General features: G+C 44.1%; 1 protein-coding gene across 2 annotated transcripts in view; it reads left to right on the plus strand.

Annotated features, from left to right (window-relative positions):
- The window catches only part of CERT1 (ceramide transporter 1), a 944,792-nt gene that overhangs the window by 913,262 nt on the left and 17,072 nt on the right, over nt 1-14,458 (plus strand). For both annotated transcript variants that reach the window (XM_085632300.1, XM_085632301.1), the window contains one exon: nt 3,612-3,746. In XM_085632300.1, coding sequence (XP_085488426.1) covers nt 3,612-3,739 — 128 coding nt within the window. In that variant the 3' untranslated portion in view covers nt 3,740-3,746. The remainder of the gene's footprint in view (nt 1-3,611; nt 3,747-14,458) is intronic.

Genomic DNA, 14,458 nt, shown 5'->3' on the forward strand with positions numbered 1-14,458 from the left:
AAGCACTCCAGAAGGATACTGTTTTTTCTCAATTTCCTCCCTTATGTACTTATCTCCCACTGAACTCCATATTGCTCTGTCATCCGTATTGGTTCTTCCCACACCTTTCCTTGTTGTGCTCACCATTGTGTGCTTCCCTACGTTGCTTTCTTGCCTGTGCGCTTCGCCCACACCTGCTCCAAATTGCTCTCACCTATTGCCTCTCTTACCCACCACTGCCTTCCATGTTTCTTCTCCCACTCGTGCCCTCTTCTCTTGCATTTTGCTTCTTTTCCCTTTCTCTTTCCTACTACAATAACTCTTATCCTGTTGCCTGCTCATCCATGCGCTTCCCCTCCACCAGCTCCTTATTACTCCATCACCCGTTGCTTCTCCATCCCTGCAGCTTCCAACCCCGCAGCTTCTAACCCCCATGTTTCTTCCTCGCCCTATTGTGTTGCTTCCTCACCTATCGTGTGCTTCCTCACCTATCGTGTGCTTCCTTGCCCTTATTGTGTTGCTTCCTTGCCCTTATTGTGTTGCTTCCTTGCCCTTATTGTGTTGCTTCCTTGCCCTTATTGTGTTGCTTCCTTGCCCTTATTGTGTTGCTTCCTTGCCCTTATTGTGTTGCTTCCTTGCCCTATCGTGTTGCTTCCTTGCCCTATCGTGTTGCTTCCTTGCCCTATCGTGTTGCTTCCTTGCCCTATCGTGTTGCTTCCTTGCCCTATCGTGTTGCTTCCTTGCCCTATCGTGTTGCTTCCTTGCCCTATCGTGTTGCTTCCTTGCCCTATCGTGTTGCTTCCTTGCCCTATCGTGTTGCTTCCTTGCCCTATCGTGTTGCTTCCTCGCCCTATCGTGTTGCTTCCTCCTCCTCACCCACAACCGCACCCACAACCACACCCCCACACACAACCACATCCACACACCCACCCCCACACACACCCACACACACACCCACACAACCACACACACACACACACACCCACACACACACACACACACACACACAACCACACACACACACACAACCACACACACACACAACCACACACACACACAACCACACACACACACAACCACACACACACAACCACACACACACACAACCACACACACACAACCACACACACACACAACCACACACACACACAACCACACACACACACAACCACACACACACACAACCACACACACACACAACCACACACACACAACCACACACACACACACACACAACCACACACACAACCACACACACCAAGCATTGGCATAGCCAATAGGTCACGCCTTTGGGACCTTATAAGTGTTTAGCCACGCAAAAGTTGATGTGGTTGCACCAAGGATATTGTGCTGCATAACTAAATACTTGGAAGGTCCCAAAAGCGAGCCCTATTGGCTATGCCAATGCTTGTTCTTATTAATCTTTATTGCTGATGTCGGCGCTGCTGTGCGGGCCCAAGTTATGGTGTACATTGACATTGCATTGATGGGCATTGACGCAATTATGTGGGTACAGGCTATGGCATATTTTCCATTGCATTTACTGATATTGTCGTTGTCTGGCCTGCACATATCACATTAATTGACATCGTATTCAACCATTCCAACAAACACAAGTCATATAATTAACCAAATCTGCCTCACAATAATGCTAGCAGAAGTGACTTAGTTCCACTTTTGGAAAAAATATTTGTGTTAATTTTATTTCCATTTAAGTTCTAAAATCTGTTGGAGTTCTGTGAGGAACAGGCACACGCCCCTCTTTTGTTCTAGGATGTGTCACATTTAGTCAGACTTACATGCGCATGTTAAGTATGTTTATGCCCCCACTTACAAATAGGTGTTTCTCTTACCTGCACCTAAATAAAACAGCTGGTGGAACAGGACTTGTGGCCAATCATTACATTGTGGCCATAGGATTGTTTGGCGAATACAAAATGCAGGTTAAAAACAAGCAGTATTAGAAAATTGATGCAAATTCTTATTTCTGGTTTTCTATTCATTTATACAGCGGTCATTATTGCTTCATGTTCAGAATTCCATTATCCCGTGGTAGTTTTATCATATGCCCCTATATGTACAACAAGCATAAGATGAATGGATTAAAACCCCAAGTTTAAAGTTTACGGCATTCATGAGTAGATTGCAAAGAAGGCTTGCTTCTCAGTTTTGTGGAAAAAGTGTGTTGCCTTCATTTAGAGAGTTTGACAATACAAATGGCCTTTTCCGATCCTTGATGCTTTGCCTGTTCTCACTTTATCATTAAGCTACTCTGTACTGGACCTGGGGGAATATTCTTCACCTTTTGAATTCCCTCAGATTTCAGACCTGATCTAGAAAAAAAATTCAGTAATTTGACCCATGTAAAATAGATGGTTTATCAGACTACGTGTTGACCTTATTCATCCTTTTGAAGTGACTGCACATAGCTCTACGTAGGCACCACCCGTACAGGCTGAAGTTGGTTCCTTTTTTCCTGTGCCCTTTGATATGGATCCTGAGGGCATCTACCTAACTTTTAGTTGGTGTTTTACCAACCTTCACAACGGTTTTTTCATTGTGAGCTCTGTAATATGTCTACCCAGAAGACAGATTTCAAGCTGTGCCACACCTACAGAAAGCAAATCTGTTACGGAGCCACACGTTCTCTTTCGTGTCTTTGACGATAACATGAAGGTTATAAGTTGGTGCTGCTGACTTAGGCCGGCTGTTTACCCATGGCTTTAACACCCTTCTGTATTGAGGTTGAGCTGTTAATCACTCTACCAGCCTTCATTGCTCCCCTTTACCACTAGAAAGAGGAGGAGAGGCTCCATGGGTGAAACTCAAAAGGGCTTTGAGTTTTTGTTTTTTTTATCTTAAAGCCATCTAGTGGGTGATCAGCTCTTTGTGAGGTATTTTGCATTGAAAAAGGTTAGCCTGTGCAGAAAAAGACCCCATCAAGGGGGATAGTCCTCTGCTTATAGATCTGCAATGCACTGGCCAAGAAACTACTCTGGACGGTCTGAGAGCCCATGAAAGATACTAACAGAATGATGTAGCATCCTATACTTAGAAGGAATTGCTTATGGATGATTTCATTTGTGCTTTTTCTTTTTAATCGGGGGCTTTTCAGTGTCCGCACTGAGGACAGCAATTCAGATAGAGATGTCACCCTCTAAAACTAGCATTACAAACTACCAACATATTTTGCAACTGAAACCATCTGCGCAGAATCTCAGGGCTTCATTTACAGAATTCTGGCTATTTGTTGTATTTAAAAGCTTGAAATCCGTTTATAGAATCTCCAAAGGGATCATGTGTGCCTTAAAATGAAGAGAAGCCAAAATGTGCCTGCATGACAAATCCACTGACGACCTCTTCATCCAATAGGTTTACATATTTTAAGATCTAGGATCATTTTTATTACATCTACTAAGAATACTGTCACCGATTTTTTTTTTTTTTTGTTCTGCTATGTAAACAATGGTCACCAGTTTCTACAATATCGCCTGTTTCCACTTCTGTTTAAGATGTATGCATTGAAAGAAACTGCAGGTATAGCCTATATGAGGTCATGGATATTAATGAATTGTGATTGTTACATGGAACACATTTTTGTGAAGTTAATCATATTTTCTTTTTCTGTACAGTAAACCCTGGAGGTTGGGCACCAGCTTCAGTGCTACGGGCTGTTGCAAAACGAGAATATCCCAAATTTCTTAAGCGTTTTACATCCTACGTCCAAGAGAAGACAGCTGCTGATAACATTCTCTTCTAGCATCAAGGTATGCCTTCTTTGGTCTCATTACATTTGCTATTACATATTTTCCAGAAATAAAATATTCAAATAATGTACTGCAGATGTGTCAGAAATAAAGTAGTACATAATGCAATCTGTAGTGCATAGGTTTAAAGGGCGGAAAGCTGAACCAACATTTGTTTGGGTATTGTTGCAAAGTTGAGGGCAAAAATGATCTGGGGTATAGATATTTGACTCAGAATTGAAGGTCAGAGCTAAAGAAGTTTGGCTTCACATAAATATTTAAACATGTTTTGCAAATTAGTAAAGTGTGGTGCTGCACCTATGAAGATGACAAATCGAGTGCCTGTATACAAGTAACTGGTAACTGTAGGAGCAATGCTGGTACACCATTCGTGTTTCTGATGCATACATCTTATCATCGATTCCTTACTATGAATTCTCCTTCCAGGCTTTAAAATGGTCTTGCAAAACCTTTCCCTAGGATAGTCTATCTATTGCTGCCAGGTGGCACCATGTGTCTCGAACCACAACTCTGCCTTAGACGTGACTCTCCCCCCCCCCAACCCCCACTCCCTCTGTATTTTAGGTGATCTACAGTGTGCTGGCATGAATTCCTATTTTTCCGCTCCTCATCGACTCAATCTGGAGCGCTCTTGTCTGTCTCAACTAAAAATTCCTTAGTTGTTACCGATTCTGGTCAGATGTCTCCTCTGAGGATCTCCAAGTTGAAGCATTTCAGATAGTGCTGCAATAATATGTACTCGCAGTGGTGGTGTGTCCAATGGGTGCGCTGGGGCGTTGCCCCACTAATTCCACGGCCCCATTCAAATTCTTCTTTCTACTTCTCCGACGTTAATTCCAATTAGGACTCCTGATTGGAATTAGCGTTGGAGAAGTAGAACGAGGGACGCTGAAGGGGGTGGGGGCAGGGCTGCGGCAGCACTCAGGGAGTTGAATGACAGCAGCGCACTACAGTCACAGCAATATTAGTGCGCATGTTGGTTTTTGGGCTGATCATTTTACTATCAGCCCGAACATGCGCACTAGCCTTCCCCTTAAGAGACCGAGGGTTGCTTCATGCCGCAACCCTGGTCTCCTTCCCTGCCCTCAACCAATCCTGGCGCTGCCGGGTTCTCTTCGTCCTCCTGCCAGCATAGAGCAGGAAGGATGACACTGCTGAGGCTCGAGCACACACTGTACCGCAGTCTTCCTGGAGGCGCACGTGCCCCGTTTTCCTAGAATACTGCTGAGGTAATTAATACCCGGGCGTTTTCTTTGTCATACCCGCCTACTGGCGCTAAAGCATGACGGAGGACGTGCTTTCAAACATGTGTGGTAAGACTCCTGTGCCTCCAGAGTCTTGGGGGTAGTCAACGAGCCAGCAAGGCAGCTCAGTTGGTTAACGCTCAGCATGCTCCGTTCTTTGTGACCTGAAAAAAATCGGGTGACCATTACAAGGCATTCTCTGTGTGCTGCAGATTATGGAGCACGCATCGAGGCGGTTTTAGTGCTCACCCAAATGTTTACGGTTTCAAAGACTGAAATTTAGTGGGGGGAAAAGAAGCATTTGGGTCGCTAGCTTCAAAAACATGAGCTATACCATTCCAGACTGTTCTAGCACTAGTTCTATTTTGTGTAGACTACGTCAGTGGCTATGGTGGTCTCCCCGGCTATTTGCTAAGAATGCTTCTGCATTTACAGAACTCTATGGCCGTTTAACCAGTCCAGGAAGGAGGGATGGTATCCCCCGCCCCCTCCCCCCATGGTTTATTGTAACGATTCCGAGCCCAGCAGAGAATACATTTTAGGCCCTATTTATGATTCCTCACACCTTTTAGGAGGACTTCCTATTATGCCCCAGAGATATGCTTCTTATGTTCCTTTCCACCCCCTCCTGCTTTGTACACCTAAGTTTAAAAGTAGCCGGTGGGGAGGGGTCTTGATTATTCATTTACTTTGATCTACTCAATCTACGAGTATCCCTGCCCTCAACCAATCCTGGCGCTGCTGGAGCTGCGTCAGTAGAGGGGTTGGCAGTGACGTCGCGGCTGTATCCTGTTTGTAAGAGCGCAGGACCTCGGCCCAGGAGCAGTCGAGCAGAGGCGGGGGGCGTGGACCGGTACGTTTATTTTATGTTTTAATCTTCCCCGGCTCCCACCTGACTCCCTCCACCACCCTTCGCGAGTAAAATAGTTATAAAATCATTGTGACGTATACAAAGAGCACTTTGAACTTAAAAAAAAATTTGCAGGCACAAAATGAGACTTTCGGCAGAACTCGGCCTCCGAATGGAACTGTCATCTTGTTGGTACCTCTACATTGAACTTAATCTAGGTGCATTTGGTAAATTGTCCACCTGCCCCTGCAAATTTTCAATGAGCTGTGAGTCATTAATATAGCAACTAGTGACGCCGTCATTTACTGGTATAATATATGTTCCATCCTTTCGCTCTGCCTCCGAATCCTTCCCCTTTAAACACCAAATCTTACATTAAGTACTTACTTACCAGCACAATTATCTCACCTTCCACTTCTCTATTCCCTCCTGCTTGCCAGTGAGCCCCGCCAAATGCGGCCACGCCAAAACTGAGCACACAGTATACCGTTATCTTCGATTAACACCACCACCCCGAGCTCACTAAACTAAAATAGACTATTTCTGCCTATAGAACACCCTGTTGAGCTGCAAAAGGAGAACCTTTATTACCAACCTTTTGAAAATGCGCGCCCTCATTCCATGCTCTCCCTGGCCTCTCTAGTCCTCAAATTATATAGTTCATTGCATTCTCCATACTCCTTTCTTTAAGCGCTGTAACTACTTTTGGTATTAAGGTTTCCGATTTAATAAAATAAAACCGATTGAAACACAAAAAGCAAACCACAAAAAGACACACTATAAATTAACACAGACTGTAAACATTTCTAAGTGTACAATATTACATGCAGACATAGCCATTCCGTGGATAATGGGACCTTAATTCCCTCCTATCTCATCATGTAGAACCTCTTGGACTCCTTTACAAGAGTTCTTACAAACCTAAGAATATCAAACTGTATTGTACTCGTAGCACTTAAGCATAGCAGGCCTCTGCTAGGAAACAAGCCAGGTAAGGTGTTCTTTTAGATTTCTTCTGTAATTTTAAATTGGGTTTTAACACTTCATGTTGTTCCTAGTTTGTTTTGCATTACTCCGTCGTATAGTACGTAATTTGAGGGGTGTTTACTGGAATGACAAACAATATGTATGATAGAGCAATAAAGGAAGTAAAATGTTACTTTTTGGTTGAGGTCGCTTTGTAGGGAGTGGTGTTAAGGGCTATAAGGCAGTGGTTTGGACTTATTTTGTGGCAGACTAGGACCGGTGGCAGACAATCACAGGGCTCAGGCCGAAGGGTTGGGTCCTTGCTGGGGGAACTTTGGCACAGGGAGCGTATAGGAGTTCGCTAGGGGTCAGGTTGGACGGATGGTGAATGTGAAGAAAAGAGTGGTATAGAATATTCGAATTGTTTTGGTTGGGGGGTTCTTAGCATGTCCGGGGGAAGTTTAACGTTGGTGGGGAATACGTTGTTAAATGTATTAATGAGGTGTGGATTTCATATTATGTAATGTTTAAAAAAAAGTTCAACTGCTTGCCTGGCCCAATCAAGCGGTCTTTACTCTATCTGAAGTCTGTTTATCGTCTCATATTGGCCGAAGCACTATGAGGAAGTGATCGCGAGTTGGCAAACTCGAAACCAAATAGAACACAACATTAAATATATTTCTTGTGAAGCAGTTGTGCAGAATTGTTGCACCACTTTCTTGGTGACACATTTGTGATACGCCACTGCATAGAAGTAATGCTCCTGGGTAAGCGCTTCACAAGCAGCCAACATAACATAGCATACTGTGCCAAATGCTTATGAATGTAATAGTTTGGTGTTTTTCATCAAAACTTCATGAAAATACACTGCGTTTCAGCGATTGCATTTGGAAAATTATTTTGTTCAGTTCATTTAAAAACGTCTTAGAAGGTGATCCACCCATCACCTCCTGAAAAGAGCTTGCTCACTCTGTTTGCTCTGTAATATAAAGGTTGGTCTTAAAACATTTTCCTGGGCTACTTTATGCTTCCAAAATAGGAATGCTGCAAGGATTTTCTATGCTTCAGGCATTGTAGCATTTTGCAGTTGGAAAGCCCCTGTAAGCTAAAAAAAATATTTTTCTGACCTTATCTTGTAATTTGGCGCTGTCCAGTGCTGGCACTGTTAGAATGCTGCATTACGTCACATTAGGGAAGTCAGTACCTGTACTGCCTCGGCTCAGTGTGTTTAATATTTCAAGACTATACGTTCCCACTGCTTAATAAGCCTTGCTTTATCGCGGCATTCATTTACTTTAATGAGCACCATTTGCCAATCTTTTTTAAATTTCTTTCTCAGGAGAATGACTTTCCCTAGACCCCAGGTTTGTCCATTGAACTTGTTCACATCACTAACTAGTGTGTTATATTGGAAAGGGTAGAGCCAAAGCAGTCTTGCTTAATACCTAGGCTAGCCTCCTTCAGAAGTCAGACTTGCTTGGCAACCCAGAAATTCTCTGAAATAATGTATGAGTTTTCTTTTATGAATGCCTAGAAGAACTGAATGTTTAGTCCATTTATCGCAGAAATAGTGCAGAAAATTGCTCCAAAAATCTCCTGTATCCCTGACCAAGGAAGATACTCCAGAACGCTTTCCTATTCATTTCACCAAGGGGCATGGCTGTCTCCACAGCTCTTTCCAGAGCATGTTGGTTTCAAACATCTGCCTGCAATTAAGTCCTCATCCTTGCATACTTTTTCCGGCAATACTGCCTAACGGTCTCAAGCCACACAGCGATGGGTACTTTCCCTCAGCTGTGTTGCTTGTCTTCCTTTGTTAATCTGCACTTCTCAGCCCCATCTCTCAGGATGGTCCTGCTTTGGGAATCATTCATCAGGTGAAGTCTGCAAGATATAGCAATTTGAAGAAAAAGATACCTATGCTTGATAATATTTTTGGTGGTTGCATATTCATGCAGATACCTCCTCTCTGATGAGTTAGTGCCTTGATTAATAAGACTCCAAAGCATACAAATGTTAAGGGTTGTATTTGTTGCTCTCCTGTCTATTCCTGTTGGGGAAATGGCCAACAGGAATAGACTGAAGTACTCTGATTGGTCCCTAATATACTGATGATGCTGGAGCTGCGAGGTGCCTCCTGACAGCACCGGAGAATCCTTGCTATCAAAAATATTTGTTTATCAGTCTGAATGCCGAAGGTTTTTATAATGTCTGAAGTCTATGAATAGATCATATTTCCACCAGAAATATTGTTAGCAAATGTAAGTAACGTGTTCCTCTATCCTTTAATGTGTGGAACCTTGTTTAAAGCATTGGTTTGCTGTGCATGCCTCTCTGTATTATTACAGTTTTCTGTTTATTATGCTATATGACTAATGTCTGTGTGAGCACTGCTGTAGAGAAGATTGTGGAGTCGCCACAGCTCAAGTGCCTGTGATGTCCTCATCGCAATGTTAGTACTGAGAAGGGTGTGTAAGGAAGTTCAGAATAGGAGGCTGATGACATTGAAGTTAGAAACTGAAGCAGAGAATGTGACAATGACTCAACATCCATTCACCAATAGAAGCACTGCAGTAGAGTGAGGCCCTGGAACAAATAGTATTTCTAGTGAACCGCTGGAATTCCATTCTTTAACTTGTATCACTCCCTGGTGTGCCTGTTATAGATCAGTATTTTTTTTTTTAAGGTATGAATCCACACCCTCAACGTCATCCTAACAAAAACGCATCAATGGCTAACTCGTAACCACCTCAGACTCAATGCCCTTAAAACTGAATTCTTACTGATCGCTCCACCCACTACCACCCTGAACATCAACATCTGGCTCCCCCTTCTCTCTGCCTAGAATTGAATACCACACATTGTCGACTCTGCCACATTCCTCAGTATAATACTAGACCAAGACCTCTCCATGCAAAAACACATCAGAGCCATCACTGGAGGAGCTAACCATCACCTGCATATCCTCAGGAAAGTAAATCCCTTTCCTCCCGCCTACCTCACAAAGTCCTGTGAACAGCAGCTCTGTTCAAAAGAAACTTCCAAGACAGACTCTGAGCCTGCTGAGGACGAAGAAACCCAACGCCTGGAACCACCACTGCACCCGACGCCTAAGGCCCGAATCCAGGTGGTCCACAGGTCCCAGCGAGGTCCCCTAGCGCTCCAGATACAGAGTCCACCGTGGGTTGACCCATCCAGGGCTCCCCAACATCGTCTGCAGCCTCTGAACTGACTCCCTCCTCCCACTCCTCCCCCCCCCCCCCCCCCCCTAACTGCGAGTGGCCCAGTAAGGTGAAATCCGACCTCAAAAGATCCCCCTGCATCCAGCCGCCCTGCGTCCTAGAGAAGAAAACCTGAGGTGCGCCCATGTCCCTGAGCCCTCCAACTTACCTGCCCAGCTGTTCGTTCCTCCCGTAAGTCTTCCTGGATCAAGCCTGCCGCCAAAACCGGCAAGTCCCATTGAAAACAACAGGATATCCGACGCCAAAACAGCACACTGCACCCAGTGGCCGCTGCGGTTGCACCTTGTGTGCTGACTTCGATTTCCCTTTGCCCTGAGCCTAACACCAGGAGCTTTGCTCCCACAATATTGTGGCCTGCTCGTGAGCAGCCACCATCGGATGGTTATCCCCCGCTGGATAATATTGGGCCTCAGCACTGCAGCCGGCCACTGTAGTGCTCCTGTGGATGTTCTGAGAGTGCATCCTCGACCCAGGGGGAACCCTGGTTCTAACCCCAGAATGCCAATTCCCACAAATAAGTACTTGCCTTCAAACCGTTGACTTCATTTCCTTCCATAGGATTACATTGACTGCTTTTCCTTAAATTCTTCTACGTTTGGAGTTGGTTTGTATGAAACATTGAAAAACTGCGAATGTACTAAAAGTGAATTACTTACCTTTCCTCTAGGAAATGTCTCAGTGTGATATCTAGGCATATCAAACCGCTTAGCAAAAGTAACTTAAAGTAGTCTAAAAAGTAACGTGCACAGTAATCTGTAAAGTAACGTAAAAGTAATTTCGAACTGTTGACTTACCTGTAATTCAACCAACTGCATTTGAACCTGCATCAGCTGTAAATTAATTGCCTAAGATTTTGCAAAGTATTCTTTCTTTTACCTGCACCAGGCTTGGCTTGCTTCTAGAAATAAAATAATAAAGGGACGGAAGGGATGAGACCTTTGACGAAAGTGTGACTAAAAGGCCTCCCTCTCATGCGCCCAAGGGAACATATTTCCCATTTCAATTGGGTAATTCCCAAAGCAGCTGCAAGTAAACTCCTTTTTTATAACTTTCACATGTAAATCGCATGCTAAATGTAAGCAGCACATGTTTGTCTCGTATTTGGGGAAGTGACTTCTTCGCTACCCATCCTGATGAAAGCCCAAGGTTTTTTTCAGACCGATAGAACAGGACTGAAACATGTTGGTGCCTTAGGATCATAGGACCATCACATCCTCCTATCCCTATATAATATTTTTTAACCTTCCCTCCCACACTTCTAATAAAGGATACTTTTAGAGTGGGGGATGAATTTTATCTTTAATGTGACCCCACCATGCACCCTATCTTTACGAGTGCTTCCTAAAATATGGTTGAGCCCACCTTGACTTTTAGGAGTTAGGGTGAACCCAATGATGAAGCATGCTACTACTAGAGTGGGTGAGGGTTATATAAAGAAAACTGTCTTTTTCCCTTCCCGCCCACAATAGTGGGTGTGCTGTTAATAGGCGTACCAGTGGTCCCCGACCTCTATCGTTTCCAAGGAGGCAGGTTGGCTCTGTATGGGATACTGGTTTGGTTTTTGAGTATACTAAAGGGACGACGTATCCCTCCATCCTCACTGTAGAGGACCTCTCTACCCTCCGAAAGGTTCCCTTTAGACCTCTAACCTTGTTTGAAGGTCTTACACTTTACTACAAGAATAAGAAAGCACGTGTACCCTGTGTTAGACTCCTGTTTCTTGAAGAATGCAGGTTGGGTGTTGCCAACAAAGTTGCACCAATCAGCAGCGCTCCTTTTCGGTACTAAGCCAGCAACATACCAAAGTAATAGCTTTATGGTGGGTGGCATTCAGTAGAGCTTTCTCCTAGCCCATTTTTCCCCTGCATTTACCAACCCAATGTCTACCTGGGGTTAAATGATGAATGCCTGAACTGATGGGTTTTGGTGGCAACAACATTTTGTTCTACTGGATACTTATAACCACAAATTCATCACCTTTTGACTATCCCCAAGTGCCATATTGGACCTGGAATTTTTGATGGCTGGCCGGTGCTTCTATTGGTCTCTGTGGTGACCCTGCACACCTTCAAGAATTGACAGCGCAAAGCCCCATACAGACATTGTCTGCTACGCCCTACAATGCAGATGCAAAGCTCTGCTCCCTACTTTTTTGGATTTGTGTTGATGGGTTTGTCCCTAGTATCAACTGATAGAACAAATACGTGGAATAATCACATAGCACTTGCTCCTACTCTGGCTTTCTGTAAAGTAGCCCTCCACTCCCTGTAGGTTTGGCTGCCACAGAAACCCCTTAAAAAAAATTGCAAATACCAATATTAAATGGAAAAGCCCTCAATCAGTTCAAAAGTAGTGCAAATGAATAAAAGTGCTTGATAATTTGTAAGTGATCCCAATCTTCAGAAAGAGATTCTTATCAAGCAGTGTTAGCTTAACCATACATTTTTTGTGGAGCGATAATCTTTTTTTCAAGCATCCAGGAACCATAAAAAGCCGCTAAAATCATATCAGCCCAGCAAGCCAACGTGTTCCTCTCTGTATGAAACTTCATTAGGGCAGTAAATAATTATATTCATACAATTACAAACTTAAAATATTACATATACAATTTAGTAACAATAGCATCTCTTCTTTCTTCAGACTCCCCCTTGTAACAATAGATGTGAGAAACTCTCCTGCTCCATATTTTTAGTATAATTATACATAAATGGTACATTGTAACACCTGGCAAAGTAAATACGAGGGAAAATAAGTTCTTACTACATCATGAAGTTACATTTTGATGAGTGATACACATGGGCAAGGCATTTCCTTAACAGGTATCTTGAAGCAATAAGAGCAACTTGTTTTTTCTAACCTTACTAATAATCTGTACATTACTAATATGATTGTCAGCTATTTAGATATACAGACAAGATAATCCCATACAGAATTAAGCTTTTGAGAAATATTTGATTTTCATGAGCGCCAAAAAATGTTTCATCTATTTGGAAATCTAGTGGTGCTAGAAATCATTCGTTCTTATTGAATGGAAAATTGTCTCCATATTTTTCTACTCTTAATGAATTTATCAATGCAGGTCATTCAAAGAGAATCAAATTAAGCTGCTTCATGATCATGCTGGTATAGAGAGGTTGCCAACAGACATACCACCTGCACCATAACACCTCCCAGAGGACCTGTAGGAAAGTGCCCCTTTTTGCATGGTTACCCTCCACTTTTTGCTTGACATCTGATGCAGCCTAACGTGATGTACCCTGGGTACTTGCCAACCAGGTTTTCGGGGCCTGTGTTCTTTTCCAAAAACTGTACCTTTGTGCCCACATTTGGCACATTCCTGGCCACAGGTAAGCTCCTTGTAAAAGGTACAATGGGTACCAAGAGCACTGTGACCAAGGAGGGCCTCATAGGGCTGCAGCACCTATTTTGCCACCCTAAGGGGCTCTGTACCTTAACATCCACACCCTGCTATTGCAGGATTCGTGTTTTGATGCATAGCAAAGTGAAGAGTCGACGTGACCTACATCCCTGTGTGCTATGCCTGCAACCCACTGCCTGAGACCGAGGCAAGTCACCCCTCTAGCAGGGTGCACTAGCCCTAAGGAGCAGTGGAATGTGCCCTGTGGCCCTACAGTGTCTAAGTCCACTCTTAGACACTGTAAGTGTAGTAAAGCCATAAACAGTATATGGTGTTGGAGTTGGTCATTACAAACTCCACAGCTCCATAATGGCTTTACTAAAAACTGGTAAGTTTGGTAGCGAATTTCTCAACACATTAAACCCACCTTGAAGCCGGTGTGGTAAAATGCACTCAGAGGGCATCTTAGAGATGCCCCCAGAAAATTGACCAGCCCTGCTGTGGTTTCTGATTGGCTGCCTGGCCTTTGCCACCACCAGACAGGTGTCTGGACCCCTGGGTAGAGAGCCTCCGCTCTCTGGGTCCAGAAACAAAGCCCATCCTGGGCAGAGGTGTCATGCCTCCTCCCCCAGAATGGGCTTGGTCCATGAAAGGGAAGCTTAAAAGGCCTGCCGCTTTTGGAAGTTGTCTCTGTCTTTGGCTTCCCTCAGCAACTGTCTCCTACCGTTTCTGGCCCCCATTTTAGGTAGGGTAATCGGCACGGAAAACCAAGAAAGGTGTGCCCACCTTTGCCAACCCCACCCATCAGGTGGGGGCGGCCAGATGAAACACACATCTCAGTCCCCTCCTTCTTGAAGATGAGGGGACTCAGCCAATTAGGAAGAGACCCATTGGTTCCAACCTGCATACCCCTTGAAATGCCCCCAAATCTGGGAACCTTGCCATCTCAGAATCGAGGAAGAAAGAAGGACTGAAGAACCGTGCTGACCCAGGAAGACGAGGACACCTGCTTCTTTGGCCCCAGCCCTACCGACCTATCTTGACTTTGACCT

The sequence above is a fragment of the Triturus cristatus genome, chromosome 2_1 (assembly GCF_964204655.1).
Source record: "Triturus cristatus chromosome 2_1, aTriCri1.1, whole genome shotgun sequence".
Lineage (NCBI taxonomy): Eukaryota > Metazoa > Chordata > Amphibia > Caudata > Salamandridae > Triturus > Triturus cristatus.